Below are 24,866 nucleotides of genomic sequence, written 5' to 3' on the forward strand. Positions count from 1 at the left end.
GGTCGCACAAAGATGATCGGAGTCGCTCATTTTGTTCAAAATATGTCGTTTAAGCCTAAATTCTGAAGTGATTTTGGGTGTTTTGTTAACTTCTCTAATGATATCGAACGAAGCTCATTTTTTACAGAGACCTTAAACGACATATTTTGAACAAAATGAGCGGCTCCAATCATCTTTTTGCGACCCGAGGCGGGAGAAAACCGCTGCTGTGCACAGCTTGCTGTGCACATAGCTTTTCTGTTTCCCATAATCAAAGATTCTGATTTCTTGCACTCAATGACCAAATCAAAATGTGTAATTTCTTCTTGTGCTAAGAGATGTGCTAATAAATCCAAAACATGAATAAATAACGATCATGAGTTTAATAATTGCAGCATCTTCACATGGGCTGGGAGCTAGCTCATTTTGAATTAATACTATCAACTTTAAAAATAGTAAAATAATGAATCGTAAGGGGGAAAAACACTGGCATCGCATTTCATTGATTATGTATTTGAGTACTTTTTGTAATTTTGTTCTATTTTCTTTTGAGAAAGGAAAATGATTTTAGCACTCCACTTTTTTTATGACGACACTCCAAATTTATCTTTTAGTATAAAAATTATACACTAAAAGACTTTGAGAAAACATAAACTTATCACAATAAGCGACTTGTTCTACTTTCATAACTATAGTATAGTGGTGCACTTCACCTAGTACAATAAACAGAATAGTACAATGAATAGAATAGTGTACTTCGCTTCTACTAAAATGAATAGGTTATAAAAAATTAAAAAAAGTACAATGAATAGAAAATTTTGGATTTTTGGTAGGATATTGATTTTGTCGCTCCAAAAATTTCTGCCAGCGCTCCAACAAGTGGAGTGCCAAATCAATCCCTATTAATTAATTTTGGCACTCCACTTGTTGGAGCGCCGACAGTAAACTTTGGAGCGCCAAAATCAAATTCCTTTTTCCGTAGCATAATATATTTTACTTACAGCTATATGGAGCTTTACTTGTATGTAAATGAAAATTACATAAATTTTTGAAACAAATTGTCTAATAATTAAATTTAAGGGTCAAATAACATTGACAGGAAATATTATACACTCCATTTCAAAAAGATTGTTCATATGTAAAAGGAAAACTTAAAAACAAATCATTTTTTCCAAAAAAAATAATTGTTACTCCTTTATATAAACGGTGTAAAAAAAATAAGTGTTCCAATTTTCAATTCATTTGAACCGATGCGAATATCTTATTTTTCTAATCATTTTATCTTAAATGGTCATAATAGATTTTTGGCTCTAAGGCATTTTAATGAGCACCCTAAGAGAGCCCTGAAACTAAATAAGGAGTCTTCGGGTGCTCGTTGAAAAGCCTTAGAGCCAAAAATTCATTATGACCATCTAGGATAAAATGATCAAAAAATAAGATCTTCGCACCGATTCAACCGGATTGAAAATTAGAGCACTAAATTTTTTAATCATATTTTTTCCATTAGTTTCATTAACAGTGTTAACGATTTTACCAATTTGGAACGTAAAACAAACTATAGGGACGAAATTGAGACAATTGAAACTAAATGGACGAAATTGAGACAACCGTAAAACTAGAGGGACGACTACGAAAATTTGCTCTATATTTTACTTACAGCTATATGGAGCTTTACTTGTATGAAAATGAAAATAACTTAAAATTTTGAAACAAATTGTCTAATAATTAAATTTAAGGGTCAAATAACATAGACAGGAAATATTATACCCTCCATTTCAAAAAGATTGTTCATATGTAAAAGGAAAACTTAAAAACAAATCATTTTTTCAAAAAAATAATTGTTACTCCTTTTTTTAGATTAAAAACAATTCTTTGATATCTAGTAACTTCCGACTTTTTCTTTGAATTATTTGATAAAGATAAATCATTTTAAAAAGCTCATTATGCACAATCTTTTTTGTCAGACAAAATATGTTGTAATAAGAGAGATTAAAAATAATTCTTAAACAAGGATAGATAGATAAACCTTGGAATTACTGAAAGCTTGTTTAATCGTTAATTTTAAAACTTTAAAATTAGTTAAGTACGTGCAAACTGACTTTGAATATATGGTAAAAGGACAGAAAGGTCTCGTACCCGGGAAAATCCAAGATGGACTAATGGAAATTCACTTTGACGGGCAATGGAATTCCTAAATTTGCGGGGTTAAAATTTTCTACAATACTTTTGGTGTGGGTTTCAAGTAAAGAAAGAAAATATAGTTATAAAAAACAAGGGTTCCTTAAGTGTGCTTTACAGTAGTCATATACCCCATGATTTAACAATGAGATTTTCAGTAAAAAGGGGGTTCCTTGCTATTTGTTTTTAGCTCCTGGTAGTTTTGGGTGCAGTGATTGAGCTGAAATAAAGCTGAAACACAATGCGGGCTTTTTGTCATTAAAGAGACGATGAAAGAATCTGGTTGTGTTTCTCCGAGTTCCAGTCAAAAGTTTTATGCCCTCTTCGTGTTTGTCTTTTTGTTTCAGAGAAGAATGAGACCACTCAGGAGCAGCACCCAGTAAGTTTTCCTTCCACTTTCTTGGGTTTTTCCTCCAACCCAAGCATTTCAAGTAATCCATGGTGTAGAAATTGGCTTTTGTTCAAGAGGTGGGGTGAATCTGGTGGTTTTTCTCTGAGTTTCCAGTCAAAGTTTTCTGCTCTCTGTGTCTGTATCATTGTTTCTGAGCACAATGAAATTACTCACAAGTTTCACCTGCAAGATTTTCTGCCACTTTCTTGGGCTTTTTGTTGGAGTCCAAACACTTGAAGTGAATCATGTTATGGTGATTGGATTTGGGCTCTGAGTTATCTGGGAATCTAAAGCAGTTTTTGAGGTAAGAAGTTGTACCCTGTTAGATTTTCTTGCATTTTCTTGGGATTTTCTTGCTCTCTAAACATTTCAAGAACTTCATGGTGTGGTTATTGGATTTGGGCTTGAGATAGCTGGAACTTTAGATAAGATGCCATTTTCCCCTCTTTTTCTGATGAAAAATTGACAGAAAGATGAGATCTTTGAGCAGTGTAGGACTGGCATTGAGTGTGATATTTGGGTGCCTACTATTAGCTCTTTTGGCTGAGCTTTACTACTTGCTATGGTGGAAGAAGAGAATCACCAAGAGAGAGATTGTTGATGAATATAGTATCTGCCCATCTAGATTCTTCTACTTATTCTGTTGGAAAAAGCCCTCTTCTTTGAGCTCCACAGCTCTAAATCCCCAAGAACTCCATGTCCATGAACCACAAGCTCTGATTCATCCCCATCCAAACAAGGCCTTATGGGCCAACCCCTTTCAAGAGGAGGGTGAAGTGGACGAGACTGAACTCGCGAGGCTGCAAAATCTGTGCAACCCACCAAGATTTCTCTTCACAATCAAAGAAGAAACAAAAGAGGATTTGGAATCTGAAGATGGGAAATCAAGAAGTAGAAGATTGAGTGATGTGATTCAAACAGTGGAGACTCCATTTTGGACTCCCTTGGCTTCACCTGCATATTTCACTCCCCCAATTTCCCCTATGGACTCCTCATTCAACCAGTTTGGTTTTAATCCTCTGTTTGAATCATCAACTGATGCTGAGTTTAACAGGCTCAGGTCATCGCCACCCCCAAAGTTCAAGTTCTTGAAAGATGCTGAGGACAAACTTTCTAGAAGAAAACTGATGGAAGAGGAAGAGGCTAAAGGTGAAGAGAATGGGTTTATCACAATAATTGTTGCTAAGAACAAGGAGAAAGAGGTAAATCATCCTGATCATAATTCAGGCTCTTCACATGTGATTCCTCTGTCTTCTTCCCCTACGAAATTTAGACCACCAACTTACAATAAACCCTTCTCACATTAGAGCCTTGTTATTACTTTCTTTCCTTTTCCTGCTTGTATGGATTTTTAGTTGATTTTTATCACTTCTTGGAGATGGGTTTTGATTCCTCTTGCACCAAGTGACAATAAACCCATCCAATTAGACTTTTTCTTTTCCTGTTTGCTTGATTTCAGTTGATTTTTTCAGTTTAGATATATGGGCTTTTGTCTTCCTTTTACTTGGGGGCTGTTTGGGAATGAATATATGTGAAACTGTAAAACCCTTGTGCAAATCTAAGAGAAGGAAAAGGACAACAGTCCCTTTACTAAGTGATGTTGAGAGGTTTTCCTAATGGTAATGGTAGTGGAGGACCATGTGGGGGGTACTTGTTTTTTTTCAATCTCCATGTCCCTCCATGAGTTGTCTGCTATACCTGCAATTATTCGTGGAGTGGGTGGCAGTTCGGAGGAGTTATTTGATGATACGGTGATGATCTAAGAAAACATTGTATTCGAGTGGGTGAATATTATCCTCACCTCCTATTGGTTAGAATCGTGGGGTAGTTCGTTACCAAATAGAACCAATCTCATTTTTTCTCGCGGTTGCATTGCTATGGATACCAAAGCCGTTTCATGCACGTGGCACTCACAAACATTGGACAGCTACGAGCACATCCATACCCAAACATTTGTGTCCCTAATCATATTCCTTTCCCGTGAGTGTTGAGGGCTGCTGGTGTTAGATGGGTGACCAAAATCGAACTCATTAAAGCGTGGCAGAATCAAAATTTAGATCTTTGCTTAAAAAATCTAGAATTAAAGATTGAGTTTGAAACATTAGGGCAAAAAGAAGTTTTGGATCTTGGGGGCCGGTAATTACATACACATTTGTAATTTCCCACTCAGCGAGATTTTAGATTCAGTATGATCGAGCAAAAGCCAGGGTTATTTATGTACCTCTGTCCTTGTTCTTGAATTTGTGAGTGCGGGGGTGACCCCAGTTCACGTGTCACAACTAGGGTATTATTATTTTTAGACTCCTATATTTCATGGCAGGCTATTGCATGTGTGTCTCCAAAGTATCTGGTGCAATAATGAGAGAGAGAGAGAGAGAGAGAGAGAGAGAGAGAGAGAGAGAGAAGGAAGGAAGGAAGGAAGGTTGATGCTTTGCCATTTTCCTAAAGAACAAAGAAGGAATGTGAGTGCCAGTGACCATGTACCTACGCATAAGCCGAACGCTGAGTGCTGACCACTCAAAATAACCATTCTGGGTATGGATATGAATTCTTTCTAGTCCAAGTTTTGGACTTGATAGAACAGCCCAAATCTAGATCATAAATTAGTATAATCGATAGTCCGGATTTGCTCAAATTACCGGTAAAAGTGCAGAAATAGACGATCTAGATTTGGACTGTCCTGTTCATTCCAAATTAAGGATTGGAGAGGATTCAATTCCTATGGGTCTTTAGCAAGAGTTGAGGGAAGTCCAAGCTGAAAATCACACACTCGGGCAATAGAGCTACGAGAACCCAAGTTTCACAGATCTGGGAATGCATTGAGCAAATCTTAGGAACACAATCTTAAAGCGAAATAAAAGAGAGTGACGGGAACAATCTGAATAGTACCTCTGATGTTACAGGTACAAAACCTGTTTGGATCACATTTGTTCATAACTCCAAATACACAAGAACGGAAAAAATAGAGAAAAACTAAACAAAAAATGCTCTATTAAATCCCTTACAAACATCTGACATTTTGTGAGGTCTAAATTTAGATGACAGTTAACAGAAGAAAATAATCTGCACAGAAGTACAGGCAGCGTCGGAATAATAGTCCGCTAGCATCCATCTGTTATTCCAAGTTCAACACAGATTGGGTTTAGCCCAGGCTCTTGTAGCAGACTAAATGCAGAAAACCCGTAATAGGTGTGGTAAAGATCTGGCAGCTGTCCCGGGAATTTACTGAAACCTCCATACTGTGGCAAGAACAAAGAGCTATAAAATGAAACTACGAGCTTAAAAAATTACACACCTATGGAAAATGTACCACCTTCAAGTGCATGGGGGTACCGCAATAAAACTCTTAATGCGTTCACATGCAGGGAGAGGGTTTTCAACTATTGACATTAGTCACACACTACCTACTCAAATTAAGATTGGGAACCTATGATTCTGAACAGCAAGCATGGATTAAAGTGTCATAATTCAAACAACTTAGTAGATTTATCAATCTTTTAACATAATTTTTTTGGCGGAGATGTGAGTCATAATTTATAGGCAACAAACTTTGGAATCTAAGCAGTCAATATGATTATGCAGTAATAATGGAGCTACAAAGGGGAAAAAATGCAGCACCTTGGACTGGCAAGTTAATAGAAATTGGCGCAAAGCTTTCTCGTCAAGGAATTTGTGGCCCCCCAAAATCCTCAAAACACTCCCAACCCTATAAAGGGCATATAGCGTTATCAATCCACGAGAACCGGAAATCTACAACTAAGTCAATGGAACTCTGAAGGCATCTTGGAACTTACCAGAAGGCATAACAAGTATCACTAGACTTGTTGGCTCTACCTTGGAATCCACCATCAACTGCTTGCCTCTGAAACAAGGAAAATAAGAGTGGCATAACTAATAGAGAAGAAAACACGGGGGTTACCAGATATTACATCGAAGTTGTTAATTGCTTGATCAGAACAGAAATAGGACAAATTTGATCCTTTCACAAGCTTTAATCCATTTGGAAGTATTTTTCAATTTAAGTAGCTTTAACCCATGCCCTTAAGCTGAGAAAATAAACCTGCAGGCTCCAATCCAGAAGCAGCGGCACATTAATGATGCAAGGGGATGCACCTTTAGACAGTACATCATGTTCGATGAATCCCATCAACCGAAGAGATGCAACAGCACAGTAAGTTCCACCACCTGTGCCACTAAAACAAGTACCATATGTAAGTATTAGTATGCTATCCGGCTATAAAATAGTGACAAACAACAACATTGGACTGTTGTAAGTAATAGAAAATGAAAATTCTTCTGTAAACATAACCAATAACCAGAGTTACTGGAAAAAGCAATGATAAAAAAGGGCAAGAAGCCAAGAAGAACGAACGATTTAGCCAATTCACAGAAAATGCCTCAGAAAGCTCACTAATAGCCGCAGCAGAAAAAAAATATAAAAAGAAGAAAAAAATAAATTTGCAGCATTAGACCACCTCTTCAATTATTGTCTTCTGAGCCAAAGTACCGATAATGAAACAAGCAATATCATCTCCTGAACTACTAGGGGATTGGAGAGCTGCTTCCATTAAAGATCTTTTGGGTTGCACAACTTGGACAATAAGTTCTTTGCAATGATAATAAGGAAACATGAGAAAGGAGTAATTTGTTGTCCAACTCAAATTGAGGCTCAGTACGTAACAAGTTCTCTTTAAATATTGCCAACCAACAAACAGTGAACTGGATATTCGAATTGCGTCAGGAGATCATTGGCCTCGCTGCGTAAGTTGATAATTTCCAGGCGATAATCAAGCATAGACATCAACTTTCAGAGAGGGAAGCTTGAAGGCAAAAATACAGGTTTTGCTGACAGTCAAAAGAAATCAACTATTTAGGAGTTGAAGTGGAAAAAAAAAATCTGGAACCATTCAGCTGCTAGCATACAACTCTAAAGTAGTACCCAATTTTTCTGAACACTTTGCATACAATTACATGCAGATCAAGAAAACCCTTAAAAATATTAAACACAACAAAGACACAGAGATTATATTGTTTTTGGTGATTTAACATCTATCCACCAGTTAAACGTGTTTAAGTCCGCTGGTTTATGCAGTTTAGAGCCAATTCATAATCATGTGTTCATCACAATTGTGCCACCAATGACTCCATTTTTTTTTTTTTGGGGGTGGGTACGTAAGATGACTCCTCGTTACCAGTTGGCGTGGTGACCCAGTAGGAAGTACACGGATTTTCAAGGTGGTCAGACTGCCAAGTACAAATCTGAACATGCACTCATATTCTACCCAACAAGCTGAGCATATGTTAGATATGTACGCAAGAAGGCCCCAGGACCGCAGACTAGAACACCCAAAGATATGGAATTCACATCCACTCACCATGAGATTCTGACCCAGGAATCATTCCAAAACCACCATCATATGACTGCAAAAGTGGTTCAACTAATAAGTACATACAACAGCATAAACTTTGAGGCACAACTGTTATGTTTACAAGAAAAATTAGTTGATAAATGGAAACTTATAACAGAGAAATGCAAAAGCATTACAAACCTGACAATTTAATATGTATTCCTTCGCTTTCTCCTTGTCCATGCCACTCCAGTTCTCCAACATAGAACAGATGGCAGCTGAAACATCCAATAGATATGTTAACCTTTATCCAGTATAAATTCAATTCAAACAGCCTAATGATCTATCCATGATCTGAATTCCACCTGCACAAAATATGAATCTAAGATCTCTCTCTGCCCCTGTATGGATGGGCATAAAACTGCAATATAGAGAAACAAAAAAAAAAAATTAGTTTGGCATTGGCTTCATACTAAAAAATTGGGGGAGTATTAAGGACCAATGAAGGAGTAGTTATGGGCAGAATGCAAATCTACCTCCCATCAGGCTGTTGAAGTTTTTTCATTGATTTCAAGATTGATTCAGAGTCAAGAAGCGTCAAGTCATAGTCAAGAGTCTTCAATATTGCAAGTGCACAATATGTGCTTGCCAAGTGACTACCATTGGGAATCCAAGCCTACAAGTAGAGGCGACTAATTAACATGACCTTTTATGTACAAATAAAAATAATAATGTATTCCCATAAACTCCGCCGGAGTTCTATAAAGGAACTTGTTAACGTGCTTAAAATGGTTGTACATTATTTATGAAGTGCATGTTGGAAAGGTAATCGATACCCTCGGGGCAATCACTGACAAGACATGTCACTTGATAAAATAATGTATCTTTAACCAAGCTTCACGTGTAACAGTCATACCGCATTATCATCCAGTTGAAATTGAGAACTTCTAGAACCATGGAACCCATAGAATTGTCCTGCAACAACCCCAGTAGCCTTAAGATCACTAAACATTACAATAAACATTGGCAGTTGAAGCAAATAGACAATGCCATATGTTTCTCGACAAGGCGACGCATACCATTAATCAGATCAGACTCGTTCTTCACATGAGCTTTCAATGATAAAACCCAATTTATAGCCCCTTCCCTGTCAATCTGATAAACAAACACAATCAAACCTCACACGTGCAAAATATATATATATATATATATATATATATATATATATATATATATATAGAGAGAGAGAGAGAGAGAGAGAGAGAGAGAGAGAGAGAGGAATTTTCAAGTGAGGGATCCCTCATTTTGTTAAAATGAGGGATTTTCATTTTCCGATCAAATTTTGAAAATCCGAACCGTTCAATGTGTGTAGAACGTAATTTCAAGGGTCCCCGTGAGAAATCAGCAAAAAAAATGACCGGGAAGGGCGTCATCCGAGCAGTTTTTTTTGCACCGTTCAATGAAAACTGCTCGGATGAAGCTCTTCCCGGTTATTTTTTTTGCTGATTTCTCACCGGGACCCTTAAAATCACGTTCTGATCACTTTGAGCGGCTCAGATCATCGAAATTCAATCGGGAAGGGGAGTCCCGCATTTTAATAAAATGAGGGATCCCTCACTGGAACCTAACTCTCTCTCTCTCTATATATATATATATATATATATATATATATATATATAAACCTTCCCTGATAAGTATGTTGTCTTACTAGTACTGTTTATAACTTTAATCTTTAATTATCTGCTCAAAAAATTGCACATTTATTGAAGTTATAGTCTTATATTACCCAGAAAAGGATCAATATGGGACGAATAAGAGGAATGGGAAGGTGATAAGCTACATGTCCTAAATTGAGGTTCGATGGGTATACGCTTCTGAATGTGATAATGTACTAGTTTCAGGAAAAAATCAATTAGTAAAACCGTTTATACAACTTTTTCTTGTCAAACACATTGCCAGGATAGTTATGACCATTTTTTGCACATATTGCATTGCAAAGGGTCCAACTCTCTAGAGTTTGAGTCTAAACCAAACCAAACCAAGCCTTAAGTCCCAATCACTTAGGGTCGGCTACATGAATCATTTTCCTCCATTGAGCCCTGTCGAGGGCCACTTGTTCACACAAACCTAGTATACTCATATCGTTGCGCACCACGACATCTAATGTCAATTTAGGTCTACCCCTCCCCGTAGCATTGCTATCCAAAGCTATCCTATCTGCTCTCTTAACTATTGCATCTTCTGGTCTACGGTAGACATGCCCAAACCATTTTAGCTTATTTTCCATCAACTTCTTTTCTATGGATGCTACACCTACCATCTCACGAACCGTTTCATTTCTAATCCTGTCTCTTCTAGTCTTACCACGCATCCACCTCAACATTCTCATTTTTGTTACACTCATCTTGTTTACATGTTGTTTCTTAATAGGCCAACATTCTATCCCGTAAAGCATCGCTGGTCTGATGACAGTTCCATAGAATTTTCTCTTCAATTTTATGGGTACTCTCTTGTCACACAATATACCAATAGCGCTTCTCCACTTGAGTCAACTCACTTGGATCTTATGGGTCACATCATCGGCAATCTCTCCATCTCTACTAATGATTGAGCCTAAATATCTAAAATGATCACTCTTAGGCATCTCCTGGTCTTGGATCATCACTCTTTCTTCGTGTGCACTGCTGGTACCACTAAACTTGCACACCATATACTTAGTTTTACTCCTACTCATTCGAAAACCCTTTGACTCTAATGCTTCCTTCCAAATTTCTAGTTTCGTATTAACACCTCTAGCGGTTTCATCTACGAGGACAATGTCATCTGCAAACATCATACACCATGGGATATCCTCCTGAAATTGTCTAGTCAATTCATCCATAACTAAGGCAAAAAGGTACGTGCTCAAGGCTGACCCTTGAGTCTTTTACATTTTATTTTCTTCTTTTCGTAGAAAAAATGTCCAGGATACACAAGGGAAAAAAACTTTCGGATCATTTGGATCACTATTTTATACTAACTTTCGGAATGTGCATTCGAAAGCATAATTATCTACGAAGTAGTGCTAGTTATACCCTACGACAAAAATGCAAGCACCTGCATTTTATGCAAAAAGTTCTGGCCATTGATGAGACTTGTGACCTTCTAATGTTGGAGTGAAAAGGAATGCGCTAATGTTGAGGCAATGGTGCAGATCAAGAGAGAGCCACAACCATTTCCAAAAAAAGTACTCATAGATTTATCAAAATTTGGACATTTGCCCTAATACCTGTGCACCATTCAATCAAGTAATTTCAGAATTTAATCTAATAAGCAGCGGAATTGTGATTTTAAAAATTGAAGCTAATATAGCAGATCAAGCCGGTGACAGAAAACATTGCCAAAAAATGGTCCAACGTTTATCAACAATTGGACATTTGCCGTGACTCACTATGGCAAGCAAAAGATTCCAAATGAAGCTAATACGCACCGAGATGGTCATTTCAAAAAAACACATAGTATATCTAAATATGTACATTTGCCCTAATTCTGCACACCATTGCAAGCAAGTAACTTTAAAAAATCGAATCTAATAAGCAGCTAAGTGATTTAGGCGATAGTAAGCAGTGGTGAGGGTTGTACATACGCGATCGGCGGCGCCGAGCATGTGGAGGCCGGAGATGACGAAGTAGGCGAGAGTGAGGCGGTTGATCTCTTGGCCTTGGTATTCCGACGGCAACAGCTGGTACATCATCTCAAGGAATCGAACGTGGCGATCTCTGTCGAATTTCATCGAAGAATTTGAATCGAGCGATGGATTCCAGTCCGAGTCCATGGAATAATTGAAGTGCGAGAGTTCGAATCAGATTCTGTGGGAGTGAGATAGAGATCGGCGAGTAGGGTTCGCCGATGCTATGAAATGCGAAGCTGAACCGGAGTGGGACTGGGGTCTACCAAAACCCCGTAACCACTTTTCATTTGGAGTATTTATTTATTCTTTCATGTAATTTCTCACTTTATTTCTCCCGGGGAAAACTGAGGCTGCAAATCAATCAAGCCGTTCGTGGTGTGTTTAAGACTCGACAAAGACTCATTCGAGTTCGATTTAGATACTAAGAGTATCTTCAGCTTTCACCCATATTTTTCCTCAAATTTGAATCAAATTTTGGGTAAAAATCCATTTTGGGTAGACGAATCTCCAACCATCAAACCCAAATTTTACACATCTCCCTCTTTCTCTCTCTCTCTAACTAGCCGTTTGGAGAAATGGGTCAAGGCAAAAGTTGTCTCAGATTTGGGCAAAAAAATGGGTAAAATCCAAAATGGGGAAGGATTTGGATCAAAGATTGGAAAGAGATTTTTGTGGTTTTTGTCCCATTTTTAAATTTGAGTCTTAAAATGGGTCAAGGCTGGAGATGCTCTAAACAAACCAGATTTGAGCCAAACTTGAACATAATAGAGTGACAGTATTCGGTTCGATTAAGCTCACGGAGCTAGAGTATGAGCGTGTTTGCGATAGGTGTAGATACAGATTTTCGATTTTAACTTCACATTCTGCTGGATATTTTAAATTTCACATTTTAGTCGAAATTGAAAAATCTGTTTGTTGTAGCTGCGAGATAATATGAGAATTTTATTTTTCTTAAAATAATTTGTTATACAAAATTCCATGAGTTACCTAAACACAGCTTTGAAATTTTGAAATTTTTTTTTTTCAGGTTTTCATAATCTGTAGATTTAAAAATCATATAACTTTTTGACCTTCTAAACCGATTTCTAGGAGTTAGAATTTAAACATTTGTCAAAATAATTTTCCACAAATACTAATGTATCTCATAAGAATTTCACATATAATCTTAAATACATACGTATGAACTTTTACATGTACATAATCAAAATTTTGTAAGTTGTCAACTTGTAAAAGCACTCCATACTATATTGATATATTTTTATAACAAGAATTGATTTTCACACTTTTTTTTTTTATATTCACAATTTTTTTTAATCTTTTAAAAGAAAATACATACACTTTCAATATTAAAAAATAAAATAGAAAGTGTAGTCAACTAGTCATGTACGACAGCTGGAGTAGCTACAAAAGCCCCTCTCTCTTTGTCCCTGAAAAAAAAGACCCACAGTACGTAGTTACGTAGTACCCTTATGTCTTATTACTGGGGTTCCTTCGACTTAGGAATTTCAACGAACACCTGCCGTGCAAGAGCCCGATACACTTGAAACCAATGAAGGGCAACAAGACCACAGTCCTAACATTTGCTGAGAAATGCAAGGTCTCTCTCTCTCTCTCTCTCTCTCTACGATATTTAAGCGCGTTCTTGTTTTGTCATTCACCTGTGACCTTTGCAAGGATGGCGATAACTTATTAACAAGAACTGGTATTTTACAGAACATATTAGCATCGAATTGGCAAGGTAACCTCAACACGATCAAAGCCGACGCCAAAGGAAGGTATGGGACGATGGTAGAATAATTTATCTAGTGAAGTATTCTCTGATTAGACTATGAGAAAGAACATTTTTGTGGTGTCTTTAAGTTATTTATGGAATTTGGTTGTATGCATCTTTTTAATTGTTGGTTTCAGCAAGGACGAAATCTATACTTCAAAGGTTAAGTACTTTGTCAAGAAAGGGAGGCCCTACATCTGGATACCCGAAAAGGACTTGCACAATGTGGTAGGTTCTTTTTTCGTCTTACGATTTTTTTTCTTCATATTTTAACTGACTGGAAGTCCCGATTTGTGTTCCAAATTTTCGCCGTCTAATTCTGCTTTCTGAGTGTTTGATTGTGCCAAATGTTGAATTAGCTCGTCATGTTTACATAGCTTTTGAACAATTGTTGGTTGTATTTTTCGGGGTACCATCATGTTGTTCACCACATTAAAAGAATAACAAAATTGCTTGTTGAAATCTTTTCATAACCAACTTTATGAGCAGATAAAGCGATAAAGATGAGCCAAGAAGTGCTCGTCTATCATATGGTTTGGAATCCACTGATCCGATTGGCTTAATATGATTCCTCACAAGCAGAAGGAAAAAGTGAAAGTTGGATGTGTTTGTGTAGTAGAAAGGCTGCTTCATTTGTGCTGTGAAGCTGTTACAATAGTCGCAAATGATCAGGACTATTTTCTTTTTCGTTTCTGTAAGCTGTTATCATATCATTGATGCAGTCCGATGTTCTGATATTTGCTGTATCCATGGAAGATGCCTGCTTACAAAAGGCCCATGAACATATCTCACATCTTTGCTTTCCTTTTGTTGTTTGATAAAAAAATGAATTGTTATTTAGAAAATTGAGTCACATTTGGTTTGGTTACTGATGACAAAGCAGTTGGAGCTTATGTTTTCTGCTGTGCTCAATCTCTTTGGAGGTAAAGATTTTCAAATACCTCGTTTTCTTGGAGCATACCAGATGCTGACTTATTTTAAGTTATGGCTTGTGTATTTTTTTTTTTTTTGAACGGCCGAAACTTTTATGGCTTTAACTTAAAGCTTTCTGTTGCACAAGTTCTTTTTATCATTTTTCCTTAGTATGCTATTTATCAACAAGAATCTAGTTGTTGTGACAATAATGCTCTTTTGAGAGATCCAAGTGGACTACTTCTTGTTAATGCCTAGATTTGTGGTCAACGACCTTATTTTCAGAGACTAGCTACACACTTAAACATTCTTAAACATGTCTTTCTCACATATCTCGTTTTCCATGTAGAACACAATCATTGATGAACGTGGTTCTTTTGCTGTGAGCAGTCCCTTCCCAGGCCCACTTGCAAACTTACTTAGATCGATAAAAAAGGTTGGTGCAATACTGTTCACAGGGCTTCATTAATAGTGGAGCCTCCTTAAATAAATCTCAGTGTATTTTAGACTAAACGTTGTGATAGTGTGAATCGATCTGAAACTACTCTACATGTGGGAAATATAAATTAAAAATAATGTAACAATTCTAAATGTGCGGGATCCTCCATTCATTGATTCCTTATGTGATGCAGCTACCTGCACGGGTTGCTTTGACTGGAGATGTTGTGCCTCTTAAAGGTGAAAAGGTATAACCATTACTACTGTTCCAAGTAAGGAACTCTTTTCTCCTGACTCTAAATATTTTGGATGATTTTGGCTTTGTAATTGAAAGATTTGATTCAAGCACCTTTATTCTGATTAATGTAATCTGTGTTGCATTAGTAAGTCATCTGGCTTATCATCTCTTCATGTGCCAAATATCTATATGCTTTTTCTCATTTATGATGTAGTCTGACTCCGGGTGGTACTATAAAAAATTAGATAGGTTGACATTTCCACAATTTTCCAGAAATTTGTGCCACCCTGGAATCCAAAGCAGCAACTGATGTTCATGCTCACAATTTTAGTATTCTGGCAAACATTAATATAAAACCACATTCGTAAATCTGCAGCAGTGTTGTAGGTTTTCGTTAAGTGACATCACTGACATGCCTTTATTTGTTCGTAACATAGAACGGAAAATAACACCCTTGAATTATACTTCTTTATTTCCTTATAGGTGAAGCTTGTTGCAGAAAGCCTAAGAGAAACCATATCTTCAGAAAGCAAAGTGGTTAAGGAATCCACTTATGCAGTCTCTGGCATACTGAGTTCTTCAAATCTTGGGTCTACACCTCGAAGTGAAAACCTTCGGGAGCTACTAGATGGCAATGAACAGTACACGGTTTATAGGTTTAATCTAAGGTATAAAACTCTAGCCTAGACTGTTTTCACCTTGTAATTTTTTGTTTCATCAAGTCCTGTATGAAGTTGAAGCGTGCATTATCCATTGCTAAAGGGAAAGATAATGGAGAAGATAAAAGGGGGGAAAGATAATGGATCTCATATCATCAAACTGCCTTTATCATTTTGTTTAAAGTTTCTCACACGATGAAAATCCCTGACCAGTATTTGATTTCTATTTAACCCCTGACCAGCTTTGGATTATTTCTTAGTGCTTCAAGTATTGCTGATTTATTTTTCCTACCTGTGCATTTCCATTTAGATGGTGAATGAATTGTGGATCTGATGCAGATACTGGTAACATATTACTTATCTGCGAAGTGTGTACACTTCGTTTTAGTTTCTTTAGAAATCTTGACACCAATCAGACATGGACACATCCTGTCACGGGTAGAACACAGGATCATGAAAGTTCTTAGATGATTGGTTTGACAGGTCAGTAGGATTATGCAATTGGCAAGAGTCCTCAAACATATTGGCATTGCAGTTGAATTATGGAAAGAGTCCTCAAACATTTTGGCATGCACTTGAATTATAGAAAGACTCCTCAATACGGGTCCTGTGAAATTTGCGAGTCACCCTAGGTCCAGTGAAATTTGTCAATGACATTTAACCAAGGGTCCTGCTGGAGTTTTGATTTAAAATCATAGATTATCCATCTCTCTCCCTCTGGGAAGAAAAAGAAAAAGTCAAAAAGAACGTCCCATATGTACTATATGAACAATCATATGATTGAAGTTATTTACTGTGCAGTTCATGCACGTACATCGATAGCAATGGAGGCACTCATGAATTAGATTTGGCAGATGTTGAAGCATCTAAGGGTGATCCGTTATGTAAGTACCTGTTACTATGGACAAGTGCATGTAAGGATGGTTTATATTTTGAATAAAAAAGACAAACATTTTCCATGTAGATCTTATTATTATTATAAATATTCTTTCTCGCAGCAATAGCATCTAATCAGTTGTTATGAATCGATTGGCTAACATGTTTTTTCTTTCACTCTGTTTGTAGCTCCTTTTTCTTCAAGCCTACTTGATGGGATTAATCGAAGTGAATTGAGACGTAGAGCCCTAATTCTTTTCTGTATTACATACTTGAATAAAAATGCAAAGGTATAATGGTGATCCATGTGTTGCAAATTTGTAACTGCTAGTTGATGTGATACCTTTTTTCTCAGCAGCCAGCTGACATTGTTGTAGTTTAGATCACTTTGTTACTTATGATGTTTGTAGATTTTCCAGTGAAAACACTTGACCTGGTTTCTCAATACCATTGAGGTTGTGTTTGGATTAAGGATTTGTGGAGGGAAAAGAAAATCTGCGGACTTTCTCTGCACAAATTCAAGTTGTTTTTCACCACAAATCTCTCCCCAAGTCCTTAATCTGGACATAAACTCTAGAAAATGACGCGAAAAGAGGAAGCAAACTCTCTCGACGAACTTGCTTTTTTTTGTTTGTTTGTTTTAATTCTCTGATAATTAGACAAATAACTGATTTCTGGTGCACCATGTGAAGGATGCACTTATGCTTTCAGTAGATCGGAAAGGATTTGATGTGTTGGGAAAGGTTCTAGGTCCGGTGAGGAACGATGGCTCTCGCGAATACCAGTGGAAGGAGTTCCGGTTCGCATTCAAGGAAGAAGCACGTGACGTGGAAACCGTATGTCGACAACTTGTGGAGATGGAAGAGGAAGCACTCAAGGATGTTTCAAGTTTCAGTGGATTAGGTTGATATGAAAAAATAGAACAGGCATGTTCCTAGATCAGAAGTATTTTCAGCAACAATTACTATCTTTGTGGTGTTCAAATTTAAGTGTACTTTACGATGTAACATACAGTTAAAGTAGGAGTTGCTGATTGTATGGTTGGAGTAAATTTCAATTTTAATGATTGTATGGTTGGAGTAAATTTCAATTTTAAGGACGGGGGATTGACCAATTCGGCAAGAAAAGCATAGGTTGGAAGTATCGAAAATTGGGTCAAGTACCCAATAATTGAGTTCGGCCTAAATTAATTTGTCATAAGTACAGTTGGTATTACTTACTTTTAGTAATTTTCTATTTAGTAACCTTTCTGTTTAAAAAATTTAAATAAGATGACATTTAAATCATAAAGACAGTTCTTTTTCAAAAATAGAGTTAGCGAAATTTTCTTGATTTTGATTATAATATTTTTACCTAGATACTCATTGTCAAGATGAATAATTAATACTACAAAACTTTGACACGAGCCTAATAAAAAATTTGCAAGCGAACTTTTATGCACATGGGCAGAGTTCGAATTTCGTAAACCTAAAAAAAAATTCCAAAGTAGACGAACAAATGTATCGAATCATGGCCGACGAGTGTTGATAAATTTCTCGATAATATCGATGGTTCATCGGCCCGCCAACTACCGCATCCATACACATTAAGTTGCACCCCCATCCAGAGCACGCATTGGGTCCACAAGCCAACTGCTCTCTCTCTCTCTCTCTCTCTACACATTTCATAGAGTCATATATACCCAGGTGTAAGGATTTTGCAGATCGAAAGGGTTCTCGCGTGAACCAGTGGGGTCTCTCTCGTTTCGATTCCACCTCCGAAGATGAAGGTGACTGTCACTACACGGAGTGGCAAAGAATTGATTAGGGGCGGCCTTGAGCTCCATGATTCCGTGCGTTCTCCCTCCCTCTCTCCTCAACTGGTCCCATTTTTCACCGTATATATACATTTAGTCGAGCGTATGAGCTTTGAAATGTTAGTTTGATTTGTATTTGTGTTTTCTGTTATTTCTGCAGGCTACCGTCGCGGATCTGCAGGAGTCTATTCACAAGCGAAGTAAGTACCTGTTACGCTTGTGTTGTTTCTGAAGAATCGAAACGATACACACATATATTTGTACATATATAATTGGTACAGGCCGTTGCTTTTGTCTGCTATGGTTAATCGTTTTAGTTTGGAAAATTTCAAATTTTCTTCTAGTGATATATACCCCGTCCCAAAATGTTTGTTTGGTCTGCAAATCGAGAACCTAAAAATAATACCTTAAAAGATTTCAACAATTTACTAGATATTTTTAATTCGAGAAAAGTTTGAAATTTTTCTTGAAAAAAGTTAAATTTTAAGTCATCTCTTGGGGACTGGACAAATATTTTGGGACGGAGGTATTACTTACCTAGTTTTTTTTTTTTTATCAGTTCGTTTTTAGAGGGGTAGTAAGTTAAGATTATTTCTTTTAAAAACAGGAAGAGGTTAATATTAAGCTCAACGAAAGAATCAAAAGATTAGGGATACCATCCATTACAACACAAGGAAAAACCTCAGAAGAAAAACTACAAACTGAAAAAACAGCCCAACCACCTGACTATACAGGGGACCCTGTTCCTCCTAGAGCTGAGGAAACCCCGGATTTCAGAGTGTGGATTCTCAGAGAAACCTGTTCTTGCTCAGAAGTTTTCCCCTGAAAAATTCTAAGGAAGTTTTCCCCGAAAAATTCTAAGGAAGTTTTCCCCGAAAAATTCTAAGGTTCATCTCCACAAACCATAAATCCCTGCAGCAAGGGAACACCAAAGACTGATGCACCAGAGACCCGTACCCTTTACATTGGAGCAAAACCAGTCAAGAACATCTTCCATTTTACTAGGCATACCCTGGACCATGTTCCTAGCCATCAAACCATGCGACCTGCGAAGACAAAAGGGCAATCAAAGGAAAGCTGGTTTCGTGATTTTGCACCATTCCTGCATAGACAACATTCTCCATCCACTATCATACCCTCGTTTGATTCGCAGATTAACTGCCTGGGATAGGACTAATTGTACGTAATCCTGAGTTATCCCACGTTTGGTTCCCGAAATGACTATCGGGATTATTAATCCTAGGATTAATTTTATACCTATATGTGGGTACTATATTATCCTAGGGGAGGTGGGATTACGTAGGATTAACAAAGAAGGGATTGTTTTAAAAAATATTTTGACGATATTGAAATTGATTTCAAAAAGTATTTTCAGAATTATTTTCTTTAATATTAATTTCAGAATTTTTTTTAAAAAACATTTAAAAAAAAATATTAATTTCAGAAAATGTTCTGAAAAAACTTTTTTTAAAAATATACATTTTCAAAACTTTCTTATTTTTCAAAAATATTTTTGTTAAAAAAATACAATAAAATGTTTTTTAAAATTTTCTTTACTCAAAAAATGATTTCAAAAACTATTTTGTTTGAAAAATGTTTTCAAAAAAAGTTTCAAAAACTAGTTTTCTTTTCTTTCCAAAAATCAATTTTCAACTTTTTTAAGAAAATTGTTTTTTTGTCAAAAATTAGTTCAAAAAAAACTTTTCCCAAATTGTTTTGTAATAAAAATGTTTCCCAAAATTATTAGTATTATTTTTTGAACGGACCAAAATTATTATTTTTAAATGTTTCTTTTTCAAAACTTTCTTTTTTCAAAAAATGTTTTTTAAAAAAAAATACTATTCCTTATCCCATAATTAATGCAACGTGAATCAAACATGGGATTGGGTGAAATTAGGGATGAAATTAATCCAGGACAAATAATCCAGAGACTATTAATCCCAGGACTGTTAATCCCATCATTTTCAGTCCGCGAATCGAACGAGTAATTTCTCAATGAATCCCTTGTGTACAGTCTATGATGAGCAGCTTGCCAGAGAATAAAAGACCATCTTGGGACATTATTACCACCCCAAAAAAAGAAAGAAGTTGAATTACTAATGTGGGTTTTCAATGCTTGTAAATAAAAGTATGTACCAATCGTCAAAAGAACGAAGGTTCCATTCCACATTCCATATAGAAGTATCTTCATTTATTTTCATTCAATCCCACCGAAAGTTGTGTTTTGCGTTGTGTGAATTTAAAACGGTTGGTTTATATATGAATGCAGAAAACTCAATATAATTGAGGTTTTGATCTTAACATAGCTTAGGATAAAAAAAACCTCACCACTGCATATCAAGGCGAAATGCCTAAACGGTTACCCTTCAAGCTAAGCTTAGGTTACTCGTCTGGAGAGTACTCTGCACTATGTGTACACGAGAGAGAGCAATGGGACGTGTACTTCGCCTTTCAGTCCTGTAAAAAACCGCGTTGCCTCTTACAAGTCTGTTTGCATTTTTAAGAGCATTTTTCGTGGAGTAGGGGCTGAACAAGAGTTTTGGTCTTGGTGTTGCCAGTCCAACGTCCTGATCACCCCTTCCTGAAGAGAGCTCTCTTCCTTTTGTTGATGAAACCTCCTTCTGGCACCGGTACAACAGAAACACAGTTCTCTCTGATACAGATATATTTGGAAATTTTAAATTCAAGTTATAGTACACCTGGACATAACGCAAGGTGCTAAGATGTCAGTTTCTGGAAATTAGGTTTGCTAGTCGGTTGATTGTTGTCCATCTCATCTGTTTTATCCCTATTGCCTGCATTCTCATGATGCTTTATGTTTTCTTTATGGTATGCACTTCAGGCATGTGTAACAGGATAAAGAATCAAGCTTCATTTGGTAGTTCCTTTCACATTTTTCCATGATTAATGTGAGTAAAAACATGAGAACAAGAGAAAACATAAACTATTAAAACTTGCGGTGTCTGAGTCACACCGAAAAGCATCTATTGAGGTCTGTGTGCTTTTGGGCACAGCCTCATTTAGCAATTAGTATTGTGAGCTCTTATTTACTGGTTTGATTTTCACCTTTGGTCTCCTCTCCATGTATTTGTTGTTTTTTTTATGCTTGCTTTTGATGTGAACCACCTGATGTCCATGTTTTGCATCAACAGCCAAGAAATACTATCCTTCTAGACAGCGCCTGACCCTACCCCTTCAACCTGGATCGAAGGAAAAGCCCGTTGTCCTTCACTACAGGAAAAATCTCAAGGAATATAGCGATGGAAATTCAGACAACTTAACTGTTGTATTCAAGGACTTGGGTCCACAAGTTTCCTATCGTACCCTATTCTTCTGTGAGTACTTGGGCCCTTTACTCATCTATCCAATCTTCTACTACTTCCCTGTATATCAATACCTCGGCTACAAAGCAGAGCGTGTTATCCACCCAGTTCAGACATATGCCTTGTACTACTGGTGTTTCCACTACTTCAAACGTATAATGGAGACATTCTTTGTTCACCGCTTCAGCCATGCCACCTCACCACTCTCTAATGTGTTCCGTAATTGTGCTTATTACTGGACGTTTGGTGCTTATATTGCTTATTATGTGAACCACCCGCTTTATACACCTGTAAGTGACCTCCAAATGAAGATTGGGTTGGGTTTGGGATTGCTTTGCCAAGTCTTAAATTTCTACTGCCATATCTTGCTGAGTAATCTTCGGAGCCCTGACGGGAACGGAGGGTACCAAATCCCACGTGGATTTTTGTTCAATATTGTCACATGCGCGAATTACACGACTGAGATTTATCAGTGGCTGGGATTCAACATTGCTACCCAGACGGTTGCAGGTTATCTCTTTCTTGTGGTTGCTGCTTCAATCATGACTAATTGGGCACTCGCAAAGCACCGCCGTCTGAAGAGGGTAATTTTTTTTCCATTTTTTGCTTATCTATGGACTTCAACTCCCTTATTTGCTTATTTCACTAAGGCATATATTCTCCATGTTTTCAAAATTTGGGCTTCTTGCTTTACCCTCTTTACCCCCTTTTGTCTTAGTTGAGTCATCGTTTAATCAGTTTTGCTTAGATATATGAACAGTTAGTGAAGGAATGATTTTGGATTAGGATCTAACTTCGAACTGGTTCAATGGCTATGCACAAAACTTGCAGTTTCATTTTGTCATTCTGCTGGACAAAAAAAGTTGAAGTGTGTCAGATAAATCCAATTTAAATATTGAATTGTTCTTCGTTTCATGTATTTTTCCAATTTTGCTGAGAAATATAGCCAGAAAAATCCTAAATGTTTACGAGCAGGCTCCTCGTTTTATATCAATCCTCTGGATGAGGCCTCTTGTTTGATATCAGTTCCTAATTCATCTGTGTGAGGTGGGAGTTTTTTGAAGATAAGAAAGGAAAAAAAAAAAATTTCTCTTGTCTCTACTTTTCCATGATTCATCTTCTCCAAAATCTCTGCTGTCAATTTGTTTGGAGATTTGTTTGATGACAAGATCATACAGCAATTTCTTCTAGGAGACTGCAATAGATGGTAAAACCGGAAAATACACTCATATATTTCGTTAAGTTAATGACAAGTGGAGCAATGTAAATAATTCAGCATTGTTTAAGCATCAGCTCTTTTCCAGCTTCGCAAAAGTACGCTCTTTGAGTATTTTCCAACTCATTGAAGACGGGAAATAAACATGGCACAAAACTTTTCTTTTTGTCAAATCCCAGGACAACTAATTACTTTTGACCATGTATGGTATTAAATCCTAGCTTCCTTTCTGTTATTATGAGCTGATGCATTGATGAAATGTCTGAATGTTGATGAGTGAAATTACCATAAACCATGATGATTGTATATTTTTGTTGATAAGGAGATTCATGTTGGACATAGTAAGAAAATCTGATGAGTACAACCATGATCGTAAGAGCTCTCTTTCGATTACCTCAAATTGATCGGAAAAAGTAGATTTTATGATATAGCGATGAAGGTGGTGGGCAGATGTGAATGGATTTGTTAGTAACTACATGAGAATGTATAGGCCTACCTTAGACAAACAATGGCCTCCTTTTATGTGTTTCAAGTACTGGTAGTATAAACAGAAGAGATGCTACTGATTTTGATCTTGTCCAGTCAACAATACTGCAAAGTGGATAGACGTTACATATCTTTCATTTTTTTGATTTACTTGATTTCAATTAACATTATTCTTCTTTTGGATAAGTTCTCTGGTTTTTTATTCTTACGACTTACGCTATACACTGTTTTGTGGCAGCTATTTGATGGAAAAGAGGGAAGACCCAAGTACCCCCGGCGATGGGTCATACTGCCCCCATTCCTGTAGAAGTGATTCACAATCCTGCCACTGGTTTCTTTGGTAAAGAGGCATGGTCTGAAGGTTTCCCTCAGTCATTCTTACCAAAATATGCTAATAAGGGATCAGAACTTCACTTTTGCCATTGGATATCATGGTCTTCTCTTCTAGATCGCAATGCATTTGAATTATTATCCGGTCTTTCCCTTTACCAGGGATTTTTTATTTTATTTTTACCTTGTCAAATTGGCTGAGTTTTGCTCTCCATGTTGTAGTTGTCACAGTTGCATTTGATGCTCCTTTATCATCAGTTTGTTTGTTTTTATTCTCAAACTTGGAATTGTTTAGAATCTTCAAATCATCCCCGTTAGTTTCGAAACGGCATGACCGAACTTGAACTTTCGGGGTGGTTTTCGTTAAGCTTAATGTGCCCTGTCCAAGAGTGAAACAATACTCTTATGAATGTCATATAGTGTATGCGTTTTCTTTCACTTCATTTTCTCTTCATACCTTTTCTCTTTCCTTTTGCTTTCTCACCACAAATCTGAGATCCAAACATAGCAGTAACTTGCATTTCTCTGTTCTCATTTCAACATTGTTGCACATGCATTGATGCATGTACAAATGGCTGCTGATAAATGATCTTGTTGGTATAAGATGCCTCCACTAGCAAAGGAAAGTGGATTAACAGGGAAAACGAGTATCAGCACAAGTGATGGGTGCTTTGCTTTCAGGGTATATTCCTCACACTTGTACCAAAAAGGGGTTGGTTCAATTGCTGGAAACTCCGACTTGGTTGTATAATGCCCAGGTTCGAGTCTCCATAGCTTCCTATTGTGGCTAAGCATACTCTTAACAACACCCACATGTTGTGAGACCTTAGCTAAAGCTTTGGTCTCGACACAGGTGCGATGGAACTTCTTACGGATAAGTGGTATGGTGTGCCCTGACGGAGGTGACGGTTACCATACACTCACTTCCATATATTCCTCCCTTGTACCGTATTTGAAAACCAGTACGTTCCCACTGTGAGTGCTTTTTCCAAATGCTGGTGGATATGCCCTTCTCCATTTCTCACTGGAATATTATTGTCACTGCTGTTTTCTGCCTGCTTTAATAGCAATTTCTTACTTGGGAATTACTTTTTGACACAGCCACTGGTGGTCGGCAATGTGGATCGTGGGTAGAAAGCACATTCCCTAAAAAGAAAAAGAGTGAGTGACAACTGTTGGTTTGAAGAAAAGTGCCCCAATCTAGTTGGAAGCATGTTTCTTTTTTCTGAATTGTGGGCTTACTTTAATAGTGCATT

The 24,866-nt window shown here is 37.0% G+C and overlaps 4 protein-coding genes across 4 annotated transcripts; 3 read left to right on the top strand and 1 right to left on the bottom strand.

Moving 5' to 3' along the window:
- The first annotated feature begins 2,119 nt into the window (after positions 1-2,119).
- On the top strand, positions 2,120-3,988 carry LOC131300090 (uncharacterized). The gene has a single exon (XM_058325758.1). It carries the CDS (start codon positions 3,022-3,024, stop codon positions 3,853-3,855), a length of 834 nt encoding a protein of 277 aa, XP_058181741.1. The 5' UTR covers positions 2,120-3,021; the 3' UTR covers positions 3,856-3,988.
- Positions 3,989-5,413: 1,425 nt separating this feature from the next.
- On the bottom strand, positions 5,414-11,841 carry LOC131300091 (geranylgeranyl transferase type-1 subunit beta). Its single transcript, XM_058325760.1, has 11 exons — positions 11,522-11,841; positions 8,976-9,051; positions 8,813-8,871; positions 8,433-8,572; positions 8,262-8,317; positions 8,098-8,174; positions 7,924-7,969; positions 6,609-6,733; positions 6,343-6,410; positions 6,167-6,254; positions 5,414-5,787 (listed from the first exon to the last, which is right to left on the bottom strand). Exons 1-11 carry the CDS (start codon positions 11,708-11,710, stop codon positions 5,650-5,652), a joined length of 1,062 nt encoding a protein of 353 aa, XP_058181743.1. The 5' UTR covers positions 11,711-11,841; the 3' UTR covers positions 5,414-5,649.
- Positions 11,842-12,914: 1,073 nt separating this feature from the next.
- Positions 12,915-17,571, top strand: LOC131300094 (uncharacterized). Its single transcript, XM_058325764.1, has 9 exons — positions 12,915-13,163; positions 13,280-13,341; positions 13,475-13,565; positions 14,599-14,685; positions 14,882-14,935; positions 15,409-15,593; positions 16,386-16,468; positions 16,650-16,750; positions 17,153-17,571. Exons 1-9 carry the CDS (start codon positions 13,116-13,118, stop codon positions 17,366-17,368), a joined length of 927 nt encoding a protein of 308 aa, XP_058181747.1. The 5' UTR covers positions 12,915-13,115; the 3' UTR covers positions 17,369-17,571.
- Positions 17,572-17,634: 63 nt separating this feature from the next.
- LOC131300093 (very-long-chain enoyl-CoA reductase) lies at positions 17,635-24,048 on the top strand. Its single transcript, XM_058325763.1, has 4 exons — positions 17,635-18,291; positions 18,416-18,455; positions 21,408-22,162; positions 23,519-24,048. The coding sequence occupies exons 1-4, from the start codon at positions 18,223-18,225 to the stop codon at positions 23,585-23,587; spliced, it is 933 nt and encodes a 310-aa protein (XP_058181746.1). The 5' UTR covers positions 17,635-18,222; the 3' UTR covers positions 23,588-24,048.
- The last annotated feature ends 818 nt before the right edge of the window (positions 24,049-24,866 follow it).

This window comes from Rhododendron vialii, chromosome 9a (genome assembly GCF_030253575.1).
Source record: "Rhododendron vialii isolate Sample 1 chromosome 9a, ASM3025357v1".
Lineage (NCBI taxonomy): Eukaryota > Viridiplantae > Streptophyta > Magnoliopsida > Ericales > Ericaceae > Rhododendron > Rhododendron vialii.

Coding starts and splice junctions, on each gene's coding strand:
- LOC131300094 (XM_058325764.1), top strand. CDS start 13,116: ATGAAGGGCAACAAGACCACAGTCCTAACATTTGCTGAGAAATGCAAG. Junction 13,164..13,279: donor CATTTGCTGAGAAATGCAAG/GTCTCTCTCTCT, acceptor GGTATTTTACAG/AACATATTAGCATCGAATTG. Junction 16,469..16,649: donor ATCTAAGGGTGATCCGTTAT/GTAAGTACCTGT, acceptor CTCTGTTTGTAG/CTCCTTTTTCTTCAAGCCTA.
- LOC131300091 (XM_058325760.1), bottom strand. CDS start 11,710: ATGGACTCGGACTGGAATCCATCGCTCGATTCAAATTCTTCGATGAAA. Junction 9,052..11,521: donor TGCTCGGCGCCGCCGATCGC/GTATGTACAACC, acceptor TTTGTTTATCAG/ATTGACAGGGAAGGGGCTAT. Junction 8,872..8,975: donor CGAGTCTGATCTGATTAATG/GTATGCGTCGCC, acceptor GGGTTGTTGCAG/GACAATTCTATGGGTTCCAT.
- LOC131300093 (XM_058325763.1), top strand. CDS start 18,223: ATGAAGGTGACTGTCACTACACGGAGTGGCAAAGAATTGATTAGGGGC. Junction 18,456..21,407: donor GGAGTCTATTCACAAGCGAA/GTAAGTACCTGT, acceptor TTGCATCAACAG/CCAAGAAATACTATCCTTCT. Junction 22,163..23,518: donor AGCACCGCCGTCTGAAGAGG/GTAATTTTTTTT, acceptor GTTTTGTGGCAG/CTATTTGATGGAAAAGAGGG.
- LOC131300090 (XM_058325758.1), top strand. CDS start 3,022: ATGAGATCTTTGAGCAGTGTAGGACTGGCATTGAGTGTGATATTTGGG.